We start from the raw sequence: 17,543 nt of genomic DNA on the forward strand, positions 1-17,543 counted from the left end.
ATAGAACTCACAACCAGTTGGGATTTAATAAACCCAAAACTCTCAACCAGTTTTGTGCCTGTTCCTTGCCTGTTTGCCCTGAGGTTGGCATTCACGGTCGTGAGTCACTCCAGATAGCTTGACAACAAGGACTAAAGCTAATCTTGGGAATCTCAAAGGGCAACCTGCAAAATTTTGTTTTATTTCTTTAAAGGGAGTGCGCTTGTGCTCTTTTTTGCTTTCTTATGTGGAAAAAAAGCCTGAGACATTTTTTATGGGTTCTTTTATTGCCTTTTAGTAAATCTTGGAAATACAAGACAAGTCAAATCTGGCCTTCTTGCTTTTGGTAGAGATCTTCTGGGGAGGGGGTCTCAGAACAAGGTGTATTGTGAGCTTGCCTGGGCGGAGCTTTGCCAGAGGGGTGGAAGTGTGGAATCTTTCCTCAACACATTTATTAGTCATTGGAGTTGAAAAAAAAACCTTCTAAACACCACCATTAAAAATCTGTTCCCCTTTCAATGCTCCATAAGATTCAAAAGGGGCACAAATGCATTTTCCCTTTTTACAGGTCACCTTTAAACTAATTACATGAATTAAGTGGTTCTTTTCAATGGTTGCAGCTGTAACTTGATACATGCACAATATAGGAATGTTGTGTAATTCATAGCTAAGAAAAACAACTGTCAGTATCAATTAAGTTATTTGTTAAACACTGACAGTACTTCAGTGATGTGCATTATCAACATCACAGCAATCGAACACATTGCAACAATCCTGTATGATGAGTAGACAGCATCAGTATTTTTAGGGGCTGAGTTTTCATACATTGTTAGGGCCAGAAGGGAATTTTATGATCTTCTAGTCCAAACTCCTGCAAAACACAGGCCAGAATTTCATCCAGTAACTCCTGCAACTGGAGAAAACTATTCTTTCTACAGTAGAGGGACATGTTTTCACTTAAATCTTGTCTGTTTAAAGTTAGGTACCTAAACGTGTACTTTGCCACTTAATAACCATCTTAAACAACTACCTGTTAATTCAGACATCAAAATATAGATTCTAATGCTTAATTTCAAACATTCAAATCTGAAAATTGGGCCCTAGATAACAGAGGCAGACAACAGCCCAAATCTGAAAATAAACCTGAGCCCTTAAGTACTGTTGTGAGGGTTAGTCTTTCAGTACACATTTTTGTGATCACTGCTAAATAGTATCAGAGGTGGAGAGTCTAGCCGCAGAATGCTTGAAAATCCAGAAAATACCATTTTGTATTTAGGTTGCACAATTAATACATGTACATGAATACATTAATATACATAAATACAGGTCATTTAGTTATATTTTCAAATATAATGGAAACAAATAATTTAATAAAATGAGAAATATGAATAAAAACACCCAAGTGAACTGTAAATTGCATTCAAGTTCTGAAAACATCTTCCAAAATGCACCCCCTAGGGTAAGTATCCCTCATCACTTCCCAGTGAGAAAGAAGTGACTCTCTCTTCCATTACTAGTTAAACGCACAATAATATGATTTTTGTAATTTTCTGTTCCTGCTGCAACTTGTTCCCTGTATAAACAAAACAAACTTTCAGGATTGCAGATGAGAAAATAAACAATAGTCAAAATAAATTTACCTGCTGATAGAAAAAATTTAGTGTTGGCTTGTCCTCCGTAAACTGATTCAGAAATCCTTTTGGTAAATATCGGATTCGCAATTCATATCTAAAAAGAAGGAAAACAGGATTACATCCATAATGCAAGGAGAATAAGTCTTCATCACTGTAGCTTTTAAAGAACAGGTTCAACGAGGACCTGCCCTGGATGGTCTAGGTATACTTGGTCCTGGCTCAGCATAGGCATCTGGACTTGATGACCTCTCAAGGTCCCTTCCAGTCCTACATACGATTCTATGATTAGAATGCCAAAAAAACAAAAAAACACCAAACCTCTATAATTTCCAAGTGCTCTTAAAATTTTATTAACAAGCAATTACAATTTAAATTAATTTAATTAAATGGGAAACCATCATTTTGACAGACCAGTTATACTGAGGTTCAGAGGAAAAAGTATACCTGGCACGATGTTTACTGGGAACTCTTACCTCATCGGGGTGGTTTGGAAGGACAGAGCTTTGGCAGTTCTTATGAGTAGGGAAGCATGGGGGGGGAGGGGGGGGGAGTAGTAGGTCTGAATCTCTTGCTGTAACAGATAATTATGTTTTCCTGATAGGCTTGCAGGTCTATACTGGTTCAAAGAGGCTGTTATCAGGACTGAGGTATTGACTTCACAGACCTGGATGGGCTGCCAGGCCCCGCTATAGTGCTGTAGGTAGTGGTAGCAGCTGAAGCTAAGATGATGGACTATTGATCTGAGCAAGTAACAATTACTATGTTTCTTGGTGAGCACAAGCATGAATGTTTAATGCACTGTCGGCAAAAGTGAGTAGCCAGGTGCTGTTCCAAGTGGAAATGGCAACTGGTATAGCCCATCAGGGAGCCACAACCTGTGCACTAGCCAAAGGCTCATTTTCAGCTGGAAAAGGCTCAGTCTCTTATCAAATAACGATGCTGCAATATCTACTCCTGGGACTATCCCAGTGGAATTGTTGGGATTTACCTATAGGAGGATTTCACAACAGATAGGTATATCCCATATTAGGATACTGAGGTGCATGTAATAACTCAAAAATCTAAATCCCACCATGACATTACCACACCATTCAATTACAGCAGGAGGTCCAGAGAGGCAGGACTACTGGTCACTTTGATTTACTGGTTATGCCAGAGTTTTAGGTCTCCCTAAAGTTCTTCTTTTGTTTATAAATAGTAAAACTGTTTGGAAACTGATTGGGTATTATTAATTATTGGTACTGCAGTGGCACCTAAAGAATCCTATCAGGTGGTCCCTACCCCTAAGATCTTAGAATCTAAGTAATAGTCTCATTCAGCATAAACCCAGCATATCACAAACAGCACAGCATTTTAGCAAGATGGCCAGCTATATAATCTTTGTAATTAGAAACATTTTGAAACAATATATTTAATGGTTTTTGCACAGTAACATGCTTTTGTTGTGAAATTTCATATTGCTGGTTTCAGCAGGATAGGAAAGGCTGCTTAGCAACTTACAGAAAATAATGTTAAGGATTACAAGTTAAGGCACACATACCTGACAAAGACAAAGTTATTGATTAAAATCACATTAACTTGTTTGAACATGTAATGAATCCCAACCTCACAAAAATGGCAAACAGTTATAGAATTTTGATTTGCTGTGTTGCCTATTTCTACTGTTGAATACTTTGTCTATGGTGAATAATATATATAAACGTTTTATTATACAGATAAAACTATGCATTTACAATACTCAGTTATTTTTTCATGATATTTTGAGGTTCTCTTCAAAAACACAAAGTGCATGCTCAGTCTTTGGCATAAAACGAAACAAACTTTAAAAAAAAAATCAATGAATCCTCAGAGATATAAAAAGACAGCTGCATGACACACAGCAAGATATAAACAAAAATTGTCTTTTTTTTCCCAACCAAAACATTAAGCCACCCTGTAGCATGTGTGGGCTCATGTCTGGAGAGGCAAGGTAGTGTCATCCATACCTTGTCCAAAATTAGGAAAGCTGAAGGAAGTTTATTTCTCCATTGGAAAAAGCCAAATCACCACTATGCTACACTATTGAGTCAAAAGTAGAACAAAGCAAATTTCCTGTTTAAAAAACAACTATTTCCCTCTTTTCTCTTTGTCTTATTTTTCCCTTCTATTATATATCTTGATATATATTCAGTCTTCATCCAAATACTAGCTTTCTAGATTTAAAATTTTTTTTTAGAAGTTTTTGTTTCTCTAAAAACTGCTTTTTCCGCAATCTTTTACCACCTTTATTGCCCCCTCTTTTGTACTAGAAGGGAATTGTTATCCTTGTCACGTGATTTCAGCATCCTAGTGACTAAATACAACCTTAAGAAGGAGATTGAGGTTAAATCTAACTATAAAATATACCAAGAAGCATAATATAAAGGCAAAGGAGCACGTACTATAGGTTTTTCATCATGTATGTCACCAACTGCATCAGAGAAAATTAACACACTCATTATTTAACATACAATTTAATTTTAAAAGTAACTCTAATACAAAGCCTAAAAGCTTCAGGTAGACTAGTATGATATTTAGTTTCCATTTTACTTTGACTTTTATTTCAACATGTAATATACTGTGGCTAAAACAGAATTAGAAGGACAGATTTCAAACAAACAAACAAAAAAAACAGATAACTTGAGCTACTGAACTCTATATCTGTATTTTGATACAGACTTAATGAACCCATCTGAATCGTACAACAAAAGATGGAATTAGTCAAGATAGTATTGAATTACAGAAGCATAAGGTACAAACAGGAGATGAGAAAGGCCTGTTGGGCGACAGTCTCTGTCCCTTTCAATGAAGAATTGTTCCCTAACCATGCCCAACATACTAGTGTCAATGGCACTTCCATCATTTCCCATGGTAGACTATTCTGTACTATAATAATTATTTATGGTCCAGAAGTCTGTGGTGATCTACATTTTACATGTTCCTTCTCTTAACTTACATACAATAGTTCAAAGACATGTATGAACACCTCTCCTTCCCTGCTGTTCCTATCTTTCAAATATTTGTAAACTGTTATGTCACCCCTGAACATTTGCTAAGCAAGATACAGATATTTAGTTCTTTTAATCTTTCCTAATAAATCATTCTCTACAACCCCATAATAATTTTTATTGCTGTTCTCTCAACTCCCTTCAAATATCTTTCTGCTAATGAGATCCCCAGAACTTCTTTAGAAATTCTCATGATTAATCTTGGGATGTCAGTTATAATGGGATTAATGGCTGCCTTTTTGCCTGGTTGAGTAATCCCACACACTCAGGAAAAAAACAGAACAGATTATTTCTTTTCCTTTAGACAAGAAAGGTGTTTCAATTTCAATCCCCATTTAACTCAAAAATCCGCTATGGTAGCATAGAAACCCCACCCATTTACAACCAAAGCCGGTTTCTCCTTCCCTTCTTTGAATGGGAACTGAAAATTCAAGTGGGTTACAAACTTCATATCCCTCTGTAAATCATACAATTTAATCTATTCTTTATTGTACTTTTGTAACCTTAGGAAGCCATTACATATCTTCTTTAATGCCATAAATTTAATGTGAATAGTCCTCCAATAATGAGATGCCTGTTCTTTCCACATCTCAACATTAGAGTTAACATTTACTGAATATTGTGAGATTCATTCTAAACCACCTCTAAGAATAACATATGACAGAGTCACTCACTAGACAATTAACTTAAAATATATTGGCTGGTTAACCATTCATCTTACATGTTTACAGATTCTGTCACTCCAAAGTGTTTTAAGACACATGGCTGGTGAGACGAGGCAGATGGGAGGCTAAGGGAGTCAGCGAGCTGAGTTTGTCAGCGAAGAAAGACTGGGAAGCAGGCTTGTGTGTCCTTCCCTCCCACTTCCTTAATTTGCAAGAACTCTACAAGGAAGAACCATCAATGGGAGAAAGCAGCATGTCGCCAACTCCACTGATAGCTCTTCCTCTGCTTGCACCTGTGCCCCCCCACTGCCAGCCAGCCAGCCATCCTGACCCTGGAGACTTCCACCAGGCCCTGGTCTTGACTTGCTGGGAATGCAGCCTGTATGTTCCCGCTGATGAAAGCCAGGCAGGGGGAATAACTTGGGTGTATGAGCTGTTAGTTGGTGGATTCCCACAGGAAACAGGTTAGAAAGCTGCAGGAGGAAGTGGCTCAACTGTGTAGCATCCAGGAGTGTGAGGACTTCATTGATAGGACACACGTGGAAACATCTGGGAAGGAGGATATTAGGTGACCACAGAAGCACCAGAGGAGGAAGGCGAACCAGCTGCTCTAGGGGGAGGAGACTGGCTGCTGGCCATCTTGGGTAGTAGACAGTGTTCCACTCCCTACCCAGGTCCCCCAATCATCAAAGTGAAGAACTGGTATACTGGCAACAGGAGGTGACGAACAGATCCCAGTGGCTGAGAAGGAGGAGCCCCTTGCCCCCAAAGCCGGGAGGCTCATGGTCATCACACCCAAGGGGGGCATAAGGTGCTAGTGTTTTAGTACTCCCCTCAGGAGGGTGGAGGAAACCATCTCCTGACCTGACCTGACGTCCCGGGGAGGTGTGCTTCCTGCCATGGCTGGGCTCTGAAGAGAGGAGGTCTGAGCATCTTTCCCCACCCCACAGCTGGGCTCTGGCAGGGGATGGGACAGAGAAACGGAAACTGGGTTGTTGTAGGGGTTTCTTTAACTCTACTCCTGGGATAATTTTTGTGTGTGTCTGTATTGTTACAGATATACTTCCTGACAGGTATTTTGCAATAAATTACCAAAATAATTGAAACTGGTATGATTATGATTATATAGTCTTATTTTGACAAATAAAATATGCAGAATTTTAAAATATGGTGCAAAGAATTTTTATTTTTTTGGAATAAGAAATATCCAAAACACAATACCTAGTAGTAACGGGCAACTTTAACTATCCAGACTGTTTGAAGAGTAGTATGGCAAAATACAAAATTTCCAATAAGTTATTAAAATGTACTGGTGACAACTTTTTATTTCAGAAAGTGGAGGGGGGACAGTCATTTTAGATTTAATTCTGAACATCGGGGTGGAGTCAGTAGCAAATCTGAAGGTGGAAGGCAATTTGGATTAAAGTGATCATGCTTCATGATAGATTTCATGATTCTAACAAAAGAAGGCATGAGAGCAGCAGAAAAAGGACAATGGACTTCGAAACTTTAAACTCAGAGAACTGGTAGGTAAGGTCCCCTGGGAAGAAAATCTAAAAGAAAAAGGAGTTCAGGAGAGTTGGCAGTTTCTCAAGAACACAATATTAAAAGCACAACTGCAAACTGTCCCCATGTGAAGAAAAGATGGGAAGAATGATTAGAGGCCAATATATTCCATCAGGAATTCTTTAATGATTTGAAAATCCAAATGGAATCCTATAAAAATGGAAACATGGACAAATTGATACGGTGTACAAAAAAACAGCGCAAATGTGTAGAGACAAATACAGAAAGGCTAAGGTAAAAATGTGTTACACTTAGCACATGACATAAAAGGCAGTCAGAGGAGGTTCGTTAAATACATTAGGAGCAAGAGAAAGATGAAGGAAAGTGTAGGCCTGCCACATAACAGGGAAGGAGAACTAATAACTAACAACATCAAAAATGTTGAGGTGTTTAATGTCTATTTTGCTTCAGTCTTTACTAAAAAGGTTGATGATGACCAGATACGCAACACAATAGGTAATAACAACAAGGCAGAAGGAATGCAAGCCAAAATTGGGAAAGAACAGGTTAAAGAATATTTAGATAAGTTATATGAATTCAAGATGGTAGGGCTTGATGCAATTCATTCTAGGGTACTTAATGAATTAGCTGAAGCCATCTCAGAACCATTAGCAATTATCTTTGAGAACTCATGAAGGATGGATGCGGTCCCAGAGGACCGGAGAAGGGCAAGCATAGTATTAGCTTTAAAAAGTGGAACAAAGAGGACCTGGATAACTACAGCCCATCAGCCTAACTTCGATACCTGGAAAGAGATTGGAACAAATTATTCAACAATTAGTCTGTAAGCACCTAGAGAATAACAAGGATATAAGAAATAGCTAGCATGGATTTGTCAAGAAGAAATCAGGCCAAACCAACCTAATTGCCTTCTCTGGCAGGTTTATTGGCCTAGTGGATGGGGGGGAAATCAATAGATGTGATATATCTTGATTTTAGAAAGACTTGACAGAGTCCCACATGACTTTCCCGTAAGCAAGCTAGAGAAATGCAATCTAGATGATATTACTATAAGGTGGGTGCAAAACTGGTTGGAAGAACATACTCAAACAGGAGTTATCAATAGTTCGCTAAGTGGGAAGACATATCTAGTGGGGTCCTGCAAGGGTCAATCCTGGGTTTGGTACTATTCAATATTTTCATTAATGACTTGGATAATGGAATGGAGAGCATGCTTATAAAATCTGCAGATGACACCAAGCTGGGAAGTATTGCAAGCACTTTGGAGGACAGGATGAGAATTCAAAACAACGTTGACAAATTGGAGAACTTGTCCAAATTCAACACAATGAAATTTAATAAAGACAATTGCAAAATACTTTATGTAGGAAGGAAAAATAAAATGCACAACTAGAAAATGGGGAATAACTGGCAAGGTGATGGCATTGCGGAAAAGGCTCGGACGGGTATAGTGGATCACAAACTGAATACGAGTCAACAACATGATACAATTGTGAAAAACGCTAATACCATTTTCGGGTGTATATAATGTATCACAAACTGAATATGAGTCAACAACATGATACAATTGTGAAAAAGGCTAATATTGTTGGGTGTATTAAAAGGTGTCATATGTTATTAAAAGGTGTCATATGTAAGACACAGGAGATAGTTGTCCCGCTCTACTTGGAACTGGTGAGGTCTTAGCTGGAGTACTGTGTCCAATTTCTGGGCACCACAATTTAGGAAGGGTGTGAACAAGTTAGAGAGGGTCCAGAGGAGAGCAACAAAAATGAAAAAAGGTTTAGAAACCCGGCCTATGAGGAAAGGTTAAAAAACTCGGCATGTTTAGTCTTGAGAAAAGAACATTGAAGAGGGACTGATAATCTTCAAATATGTTAAGAGCTGTTACACAGAGGACAGTGATCAGTTACTCTCCCTGACCAGAGGAGGAAGGACAAGAAATAATGGGCTTAATCTGCAGCAAAGGAGATTTAGGTTAGGTATCAAGAAAAACTTTCGAACTATAAAGGTAGTTAAGTTCTGGAATAGGCTTCCAAGGGAGGCTGTGGACTCATTGGAGGTTTTTAAGAACAGGTTGAACAGATGCCTGTCAGGAAGGGTCTATGTTTGCTTGGTCCTGTCTGAGCAAAGGGGTCTGGATGTGAGGACTTCTTAAGGTCCCTTCCAGACCTATATTTCTATCATTCTATTAGAATTAGCTATAGACTGAATTAGAGAACATCCCTTGATTTCATTTCTGCAACATGCTTCTGCAGAGCTATTTATAACGTGAGCGTAACTGTATAAAACAGAAATTGTTTATTAATACCTTTAGAAATGAGAAAGAAAGAGAAAACTGTTCATGATGATATGGTCAGAAAGTGAAGTTTAAACTTCAGACAGGTCTCTGCTTTTTTTAAATGCACAGCAAGTTTTGCCTGTGACTATATTAAATATTATCCCGGCTCAAGTAACTACTGCAAATTATTGTTGATCTATTTCAACCAGAAGGACTTGCTTTATGCTCTGCAAAGCTCCATTCTCTCCTTTCCACACACATTTCAGCGCTAAACATTTCAGTTAAATCTCTCCCTCTGATCTAGGTACAGCTCTCTTGTGCTACACAGAACAAAATAGTAGTAAATCAGTCTCTGAATTTGCAGCACAAACTAAAAGGTCACTGCAAACCTTTTCCTGGTTCATGTTCTTAGAGGCAAGTGATTCCCCTGTAAGTCTGAATTTGCTTGTTACTGTGATTATCATTCCTTTCCTCACAAGTTGTGTCAAATTGAATCGGACTTCATGTAGCAGACTATAAAAGCCTCTTTATTATCATATTAAGAGAACCTAATGTACTAAATATAGGCACCAGTACAAAATAGCTTTTGCCTTCTCGACAAGTTGCTAAGTTTCTGAAATTTTGATCTTTTAAATTGTATTTTTCCTTAACTGCACTGATCAGTTATTTCTACAAAGAATTTTTAACAAAGCAGATTCATCACCAACGTTAAAAAAAGAATTTACATAACAATGGGATGCATCTAATGGTAATTGGCTTGTTACTGGATTAACAAATCTCAATTTAATTTGGAAGATTAAATGTTTTACAATAAACTCTACCCCGATATAATGTGACCCGATATAACACGAATTCTGATATAACGTGGTAAAGCAGTGCTCCGGGGGCGGGGAAGGGCTGCGCACTCTGGTGGATCAAAGCAAGTTCGATATAATGCAGTTTCACCTATAATGCGGTAAGATTTTTTGGCTCCCGAGGACAGCGTTATATCGAGGTAGAGTTGTAATTAGAAGTATAACTTGCACATAAATTTGGTATAAAACACCTCTGTTTGCAATGCTAGATCTTGCATATCGAGGAAATGAGAGAGAGCCAATGGTCATTGTAGTATACAATACAGCTGTGTTCCTCAATATTAGTTTCCTGAATACAATGAATGTTATCAATGAATAAATAAGCATTCAGTTTCACTGATAAAGTCTCCAGTATTCACTGACATCATCCTTTTGAACCTTCTGGGGGTTTGTAACAGTCAAAGACCTTGTCTAGACTGCTAAAAAATGGTGTGTGTTTTTTACATTCAGATAATAGTCACTCTTAGCTCAGTGGTTTGAGCATTGGCCTGCTAAACCCAGGGCTGTTGAGTTCAATCCTTGAGGGGGCCATTTAGGGATCTGGGGCAAAAATCTGTCTGGGGATTGGTCCTGCTTTGAGCAGGGGGGGGTTGGACTAGATGACCTCCTGAGGTCCCTTCCAACACTGATATTCTATGATTCTATAACTCATGTGTATGACCTATCCCATGGTGAAGACATGGCACTTTTGTTTTACCATCAGGTAAACTAGGCAAGATCAGCACTATCTCGCTGCCTTGGGATGACCTCACCTAGTTTAACTCTCAATAAAACTGAAGTGTCCTGTCTTCACTGTGTTTTTACCTTGGGATAGTTCATGTGTGAGAGTTGCCCAAGAGTAAAAAACATACATTTTTCAGCAGTGAAGACAAGGCCACAGTGGTATCTTACAGCAAGTTTAAGGCTTGGGCAATGGACTCCTAACAAACAGCTACTTCCTGCTCCTTCACTCGCTACAGAATTGCATTCTGCTAATTTTCATTAGGATAGTTACCGATTGGCACTGCTGTGAAACTGGGCTACATGTGCTCTTACAGCTGAACTGAATGCCATGGGAAGAGAGAAGAGATGTCTGGCTTAAACTGTGGCTGACCGTGTAGGTCTGAATTTATTACTTATCCTGAGCCTTAACCACAGCCATAGGAGTCTACTGCAGTGCGGTGTGAATACAGAGTCACCTCCCTTACTGTTCCTCTGCTCTGCTAGGTTTCCTCCTCAGGACTGGAAATAGTATCCAATAGCATCACAAAAACCACTTACATTAGGGACAGAATTTGTTCCAAGAATTTTTAATCATTTTCTATCTCCTCCTGCTGTCGGGAAGTATTATCTAAGCATCTGGACTGATCTAAAAGAATATTAGAGAATACATTTCCTGATCTAAAAGAATATTAGAGAATACATTTCCCGTGTATATTGAATACACAGTCTTAAATTAAAATCATTAAAAAATTCCCATATGAGCAGCAGTTACTGGATTATTATGTTATAGGAAGATATTAATTCAAGCACATTCCAGGACTTCTCTCTTACTCTACTAATCTAAATATTTTAACAAGTACTGTCATCTGATCCTAAATGCTCTGTTTTATAGTATTACAAATATGACAGCAACATTTTGATTATTCAAATCAAATCTCTATGGGTTTAAAAGGTATGTCAGGCTGCTTGCATTCGATAAAGCATAAAATGACACTCTGGAGATGTACTGAATAATTTATATCTTATCATGACACTTGTCTGAGGTTTTTATACAATCCCTTTATCTAAACTTCAAAACAATTATCTAACTTTCCTTTTAAAACTGATTAACTTTTTTTTGTAATATGTAACATACGGGTTGCATCACATAATATAAATGAAACTGGCACTTTGACAATGGGTAAGAAATATCCATTGCATAAATTATTCATATCTCATATTTGGTTCTGGTCATATTATGTGAACAGAATATTCCCCCCCCCCCAAAAAAAAGACACTTCAAAGTATTATTTATGATAATTTGCTTGAAAAAATAATCAATCTGCATCATTAAAGCATACAAGAAGTCCTGAAATGTCATGTACACAGAAGAAAATGTGCAATATTTCTGACACCAATGTTTGAAACTTTCTCATTTAGTGTGACAGGCTAATCCAGGCTCCTAAAAGTGAATTAATAAAACTCACAGGATCAGATTTGCTAGATGTGGTAAGCATTTACTAGTAAATTATCTAGCAATTTAAGTTTCAAGAAATTACGTGCAGACTGTTAACTCTACTGCAGTTCTTCAGAAGAACATATTTGTGGGTTTTTAAATGACTAGTAATCCTGTGTAAAGTGTGTTATGGTCAGAAAACTGATTATATGGCCAGAAGGGATCACTGTGATCATCTGAGTTTGACCTCCTGCATAACACAAGTGATAGGATTTACCTGACTATGAACATTTCTTATTCTGTAGATCTGCTACATGTATTTATTCAGATATATATCTCTTCACTTTTCTGACAAAGAGTTTTTCCTACTGCTTTTTACTTCTATTAGCACTGCAGAAGCAAGCCATTTAAGACAGACTGAGCTACATTCTTCTCTGGTTTGTATATTAAGAACAGATTTGGCAATTAAATCTCACCTGGAGAATTTTAACCCATTCTAAATCTGTACATTTCTAAACAGGAGTAATTAACATTTGTCTTAGTTAAATGATAGCTGCATTATATGAAGCTTAACAACACTTCCCTAATTTCTTTTAAAGAGAATACAAAATGCCCTTTTAGAAGTATTTTTTAAATGCATCACAGCATTTTTATGCTTAAAACAGGGATACAATTAAATGTTATGATTCACTGGGCCTACTACATATTTAGCAAGTCTCATCCTACTCTTATCCCACTCTAAGGTTTGCCGGCTCAAATTAGACTTATCAGCTCTTCACAGTTGGCAGAATTCCCTTCTAGCCAATGAGCCTTTCCTCTGGAATACCAGGGCACCTTCTCATTTCTTCTGGCTTTTTGCTGGGTAACTATAGGCAGCTGTCTCCCTTTCTACTAGCCCTATTCTCAGGAGTTCTGCAAGAGGATTTTCTTTATAAAATAAAAGATTATACAAAGTTTATGGCAAATAGAACATAATGATTTGATTTTGAAACTGAACAGGTTTATAATCTTACTTCCATTCCTCTGGAGGGTGGGCTAATTCAAACCTCTCCCTCACATTGGATACACCCATGTCCAGATGTAGCCAGTGGACCTCCTCAGATTGCAGGTGACTGAGCCGTAATCCATAACAGGCCACATTCTTTACTTTGTGACTGTCCACTATCTTCTGAATTATGCCCTAAAACACAAAAATGCACATTTTGTTATAAAACTTTTTGTTCGTGCCTGTAAAGGGTAACCATATCCTACTTTATACAAAGGGCTAATCAATGGATCCGACATAGCTACATTTATTAAGAATGCAAGAAAATAAGTTACTAATTTTTAAACTATAATTCCAGTTCTGAATTTTTAGTTATATGATTTTACATGAATCTGTACCAGTCATGTATCTTACCAAAACTGAGCCACTATATGCTCTACATGGGGAAAATGCTGGGGAGGAAAAAGGGCAGATTTGCAGATTAAAAAAAAAAACCACACAACACCTTTTACTTGTTAAATATTTCTAACTCTTCCGCAAATCTTGACAGTCACTCTCCACCTACATTAGGAAAACAGTCAGAAGCTTTCCTCTTCTTTTGTGCCTGAGCAAACAGGATTTAGTAAAAGATTAATTCACTCATGAACCCTTGATTTTTCCATCTAACTTGTCCTTGAGGGTCAACATTAATCTCTACAATAGCTGAAACATTTCCTAAGCAAGAGGCATCTACTCAGGTAGATTTTTCTAACAGAAAAATTGTACCCCAGGTTTGTCCTTTCATAAATTATAGTTTAGACTAACTATAATTAGCAAGGAATAGTCAGAGTCCAAGAAAAGCCCACAGGTATCTGCCACAGAGTCCCACAGGAGTGGGAGCAGGACTACAGGGGCTAGGGTAAGTAACAGTGTGTACAATATAGGGCAGTTTTGCAAAGTTCATTATTTTATATCCCAAAGGGTTTAAATGATTGAAAAACAAGTTTTGAAACTGTGCAATACTATAAAAATCTGACCCTTATAGGGGTCTCTAGTCCAGCAAAATCTTTGGTTGATGAGCCATCAGTAGCACAGTGTTTGCTGAGGTGAAGATGATGTGGGGCCTACAAACAGGAAAGGCAAGACAAATTAAATAGTATGCTAATGTCCCACTTAGCTTTGCTATTGAGGTACTGACCACAAGGGTGCTAAAGCTGATGAAGTTTGTTTTTTACATTTAACAGAAGCCTGTTTTTATGTACGGCTGTTTATATACTGTACCAAATACTGCAGAGAACAGTTGCTCATATCCAGGGTTACAAAGAGCAGTGCTACTTCCAAGAGTATTTAGATGTACAAAGGGAAATATTTAACCCCCTCCTTACACTAAGGGCAATTTCTGCGTAAGTAAAGCCTGACATTTTGGCAAGCATACTTTTTTCTGAAGGTCACACAAATAAAGTGCAAAACATGCAAAGCTCATTTCAGAAATCTGCCCATGAAGGACAGTGTCTTGTCAATAATGAAAATAGGGGTCAATGTTCTGAAAAGGCAGTTATACTCAAACTGAAATATGACAAAGATGAGTTTGGGAAATGGAGTCAAGGCAAAATTGGATATTTTCCACACCAACAAAGCATTAAAAATATTGACAGATAAGCCAAAGTCAGAAACTGCTACAGTAAATAATCAAGTATGTGGCCAGAAAAGAAATGAGGAGGAGATTCAAGAGCTTCTCTAACTATCAGCCTGGTATTTTCTAATGGGGCCCAGGAAATCAAGTGCCTAATTCTCATGGAAAGCCAGTGGGAGCTGGGTGCCTAAATCCCTTTGAAATCTCAGTCTCAATTTAAAAACACAAAATATTTCTCAACCTTATTCCAGAAAAGCGCAATAGCTCTTCCGTTCACGTAACTAATTATACCAAAATCAAGTAAATATCAAGACAGTATTCTTTCGAATTGAAAAAATTGTCAACAAATACTCAAGTTGAGTACATAGATAACACAGTTTGTATACATGGTACTGTACTATACTGCTGTACAACAGGTTAGCTGTGTTAAATAACATGTCCCAGCCTGAGAGCTTAAACTCTAAATACATATAATGATTTTTTGTTTTTGTATTATCCTATAAAGTGAGAACAAATTCTATCTAGAACATTTCACAGAAAAGTAAATACGCAGAGGTAGGCCATTCAGTGAGAAATTTAGAAAATATCTGGAGAATGGAGATGAAAGGTAAATACAACTTAATAGAGGGATAAGTAAAATGGATTCACCTCTCTTCTCAAGTATAGTAAACTGATGAGAAGTACTTTTTACAACCTACTAAATTAACTTAAATACATTTATCAAAAATTAAATATACTGAAGAATGAAATTAAGACAACCTTTACTGTAATTATTATTTTACAAACTTGTACATTTACGCAGAGCACAAGAACTGGCGCATACCACAAATCAAAATAAATATAGCATTTTGCTATCAGGCCTCCTTAGACTATTCCAATACTACAGCTTGACCCAAAAATGGAAAAATAAGAAAATAATGTGATCGAGACACTCAAACTTTTAATATAGAGAGTTCATTCATTTTACACAAAAAAATTTAAAAAGTTTAATTTCAACTATTTGGAGCCAGATCCTCACCTTGAATAAATCAGGACAGCTCCATTGAGCAACAACAACTTACACTAAGTGAGGATCTGTCCCTGTGTGAGAAACAGCTACATGCATATAATCGAGTAAATTCCCACAGAGTAGAGCAGGATTTTGTTTTAGCCTGCTAGTGTTACAAAGCAGCAAAAGATTAAACATCCAAGAGCTTTACTGGCAGGGCGACCATAATTTGGGCCAGTGTACTCAACTCTGACCCTTGTTAAATAATGCAGGGAAAGTCCTGGAATTCTGGAAAGCCTCCCCAGACTGTCTAGAGACACTTCCAATACCAGACAAAGCAATTGCCATAACTTGTGCATGGATGACAGCTTCTGTGTCTTTCATGCTAACAAGAGATTTCACAAGTTGGGAAACCTTGCCACAAGCATGCCTGATGCTCTTTATAATAGTGATTAGAATGTTTAATCAGAGGTTTTCAGACAGTAACTGCTTAACAACTGTAGAGTAGGAACTAAAACACCCTGAAGTAAGCCATGACTAAATGCTTGACACGCTAACCACAGTGATATCTGAAAATTTCACAAGTTTAGGTATGACCAATGGAATAGTACAGTGTGTTCTAGGACCAGGACTGCAGGTAAGGAACACCTGAGTTCCAATCCTGACTCTATCAACAACCATTGTGTGGCCTTGAGTACATTCCACCTTATCAGTTTCCCAGCAAAGGAATACATTCATCTCCCTCCTAGGTACATTATAAGAGTTAATGTTAATGCAGCACTTTACACACTCAAAGTGCTATACGAGTGCTAAAGTTTCATGCAGGAAGTTTAAATTATGAATTGAACTGGACTGGACTCCAAAGCTTCAAATAAGTCAGATTTTTTAAATTTCCATAGGAAAAACAACTGTGGAATGCCCACATTCATAGATTCATAGATTCTAGGACTGGAAGGGACCTCGCTTACTGCAGTAGGATTTAGCCACACAACTTCTATTCATAGATTCCAAGCCAAAAGGGACAATTATGATCATGTAGTTCAGCGGTTCTCAAACTTCATTGCACCGCGAACCTCTTCTGACAACAAAAATTACTACACGACCCCAGGAGGGGGGACTGAAGCATGAGCCCAGCTGCCCCAGCTGGGGGGCCTGTAACCTGAAGTCCCAGGTGGTGGGGCCCGGCCTTTGGCTTTGCCCCCAGGGCCCAGCAAGTCTAACACCAGCCCTGGGGACCCCATTAAAACAGGGTCACGACCCACTTTGGGGTCCCGATCCACAGTTTGAGAACCACTGATCTAGTTTAACCTCCCGTACAAGATATAGAACTTCCCCAAATTAATTCCTAGAGCAGATCTGTTAGAAAAACATCCAATCTTGATTAAAAAATTGTCAGTGATGGAGAACCACCACCATCCTGGGTAAACTGTTCCAATGGTTAAATACCCTCACAGTCAAAAATTTATACCATATTTCCAGTCTGAATTTGTGTAGCTTCAAAGTCTAACCATTAGATCATGTTATATCTTTCGCGGCTAAACTGAAGAAGCCTATTATTAAATATTTGTTCCCCATGTAGGTGCTTACTGACTGTAATCAAGTCATCCCTTAAACTTCTCTTTGTTAAGCTAAATAGCTTGAGCTCTTTGAGTCTGTCACTAATCATTCTTGTGGCTCTTCTCTGAACCATCTGCAATTTATCAACATCCTTTTTGAATTGTGGACACCAGAACTGGACACAGTATTCCTGCAGTGGTCGCACCAGTGTTAAATACACAGGTAAAACAACCTCACTACTCTTACTTGAGATTTCCCTGTTTATGAATCCAAGGATCACATTAGCCCTTTTAGTTGC

General features: G+C 37.9%; 1 protein-coding gene across 11 annotated transcripts in view; it reads right to left on the bottom strand.

Moving 5' to 3' along the window:
* Nucleotides 1-17,543, bottom strand: part of PTK2 (protein tyrosine kinase 2) — a 368,873-nt gene that overhangs the window by 187,735 nt on the left and 163,595 nt on the right. For all 11 annotated transcript variants that reach the window (XM_034763675.1, XM_034763674.1, XM_034763673.1 and 8 more), the window contains 2 exons: nucleotides 13,117-13,283; nucleotides 1,620-1,707 (listed from right to left, as the gene is read on the bottom strand). In XM_034763675.1, coding sequence (XP_034619566.1) covers nucleotides 1,620-1,707; nucleotides 13,117-13,283 — 255 coding nt within the window. The remainder of the gene's footprint in view (nucleotides 1-1,619; nucleotides 1,708-13,116; nucleotides 13,284-17,543) is intronic.

This window comes from Trachemys scripta, chromosome 2 (assembly GCF_013100865.1).
Source record: "Trachemys scripta elegans isolate TJP31775 chromosome 2, CAS_Tse_1.0, whole genome shotgun sequence".
NCBI classification, from domain to species: domain Eukaryota; kingdom Metazoa; phylum Chordata; order Testudines; family Emydidae; genus Trachemys; species Trachemys scripta.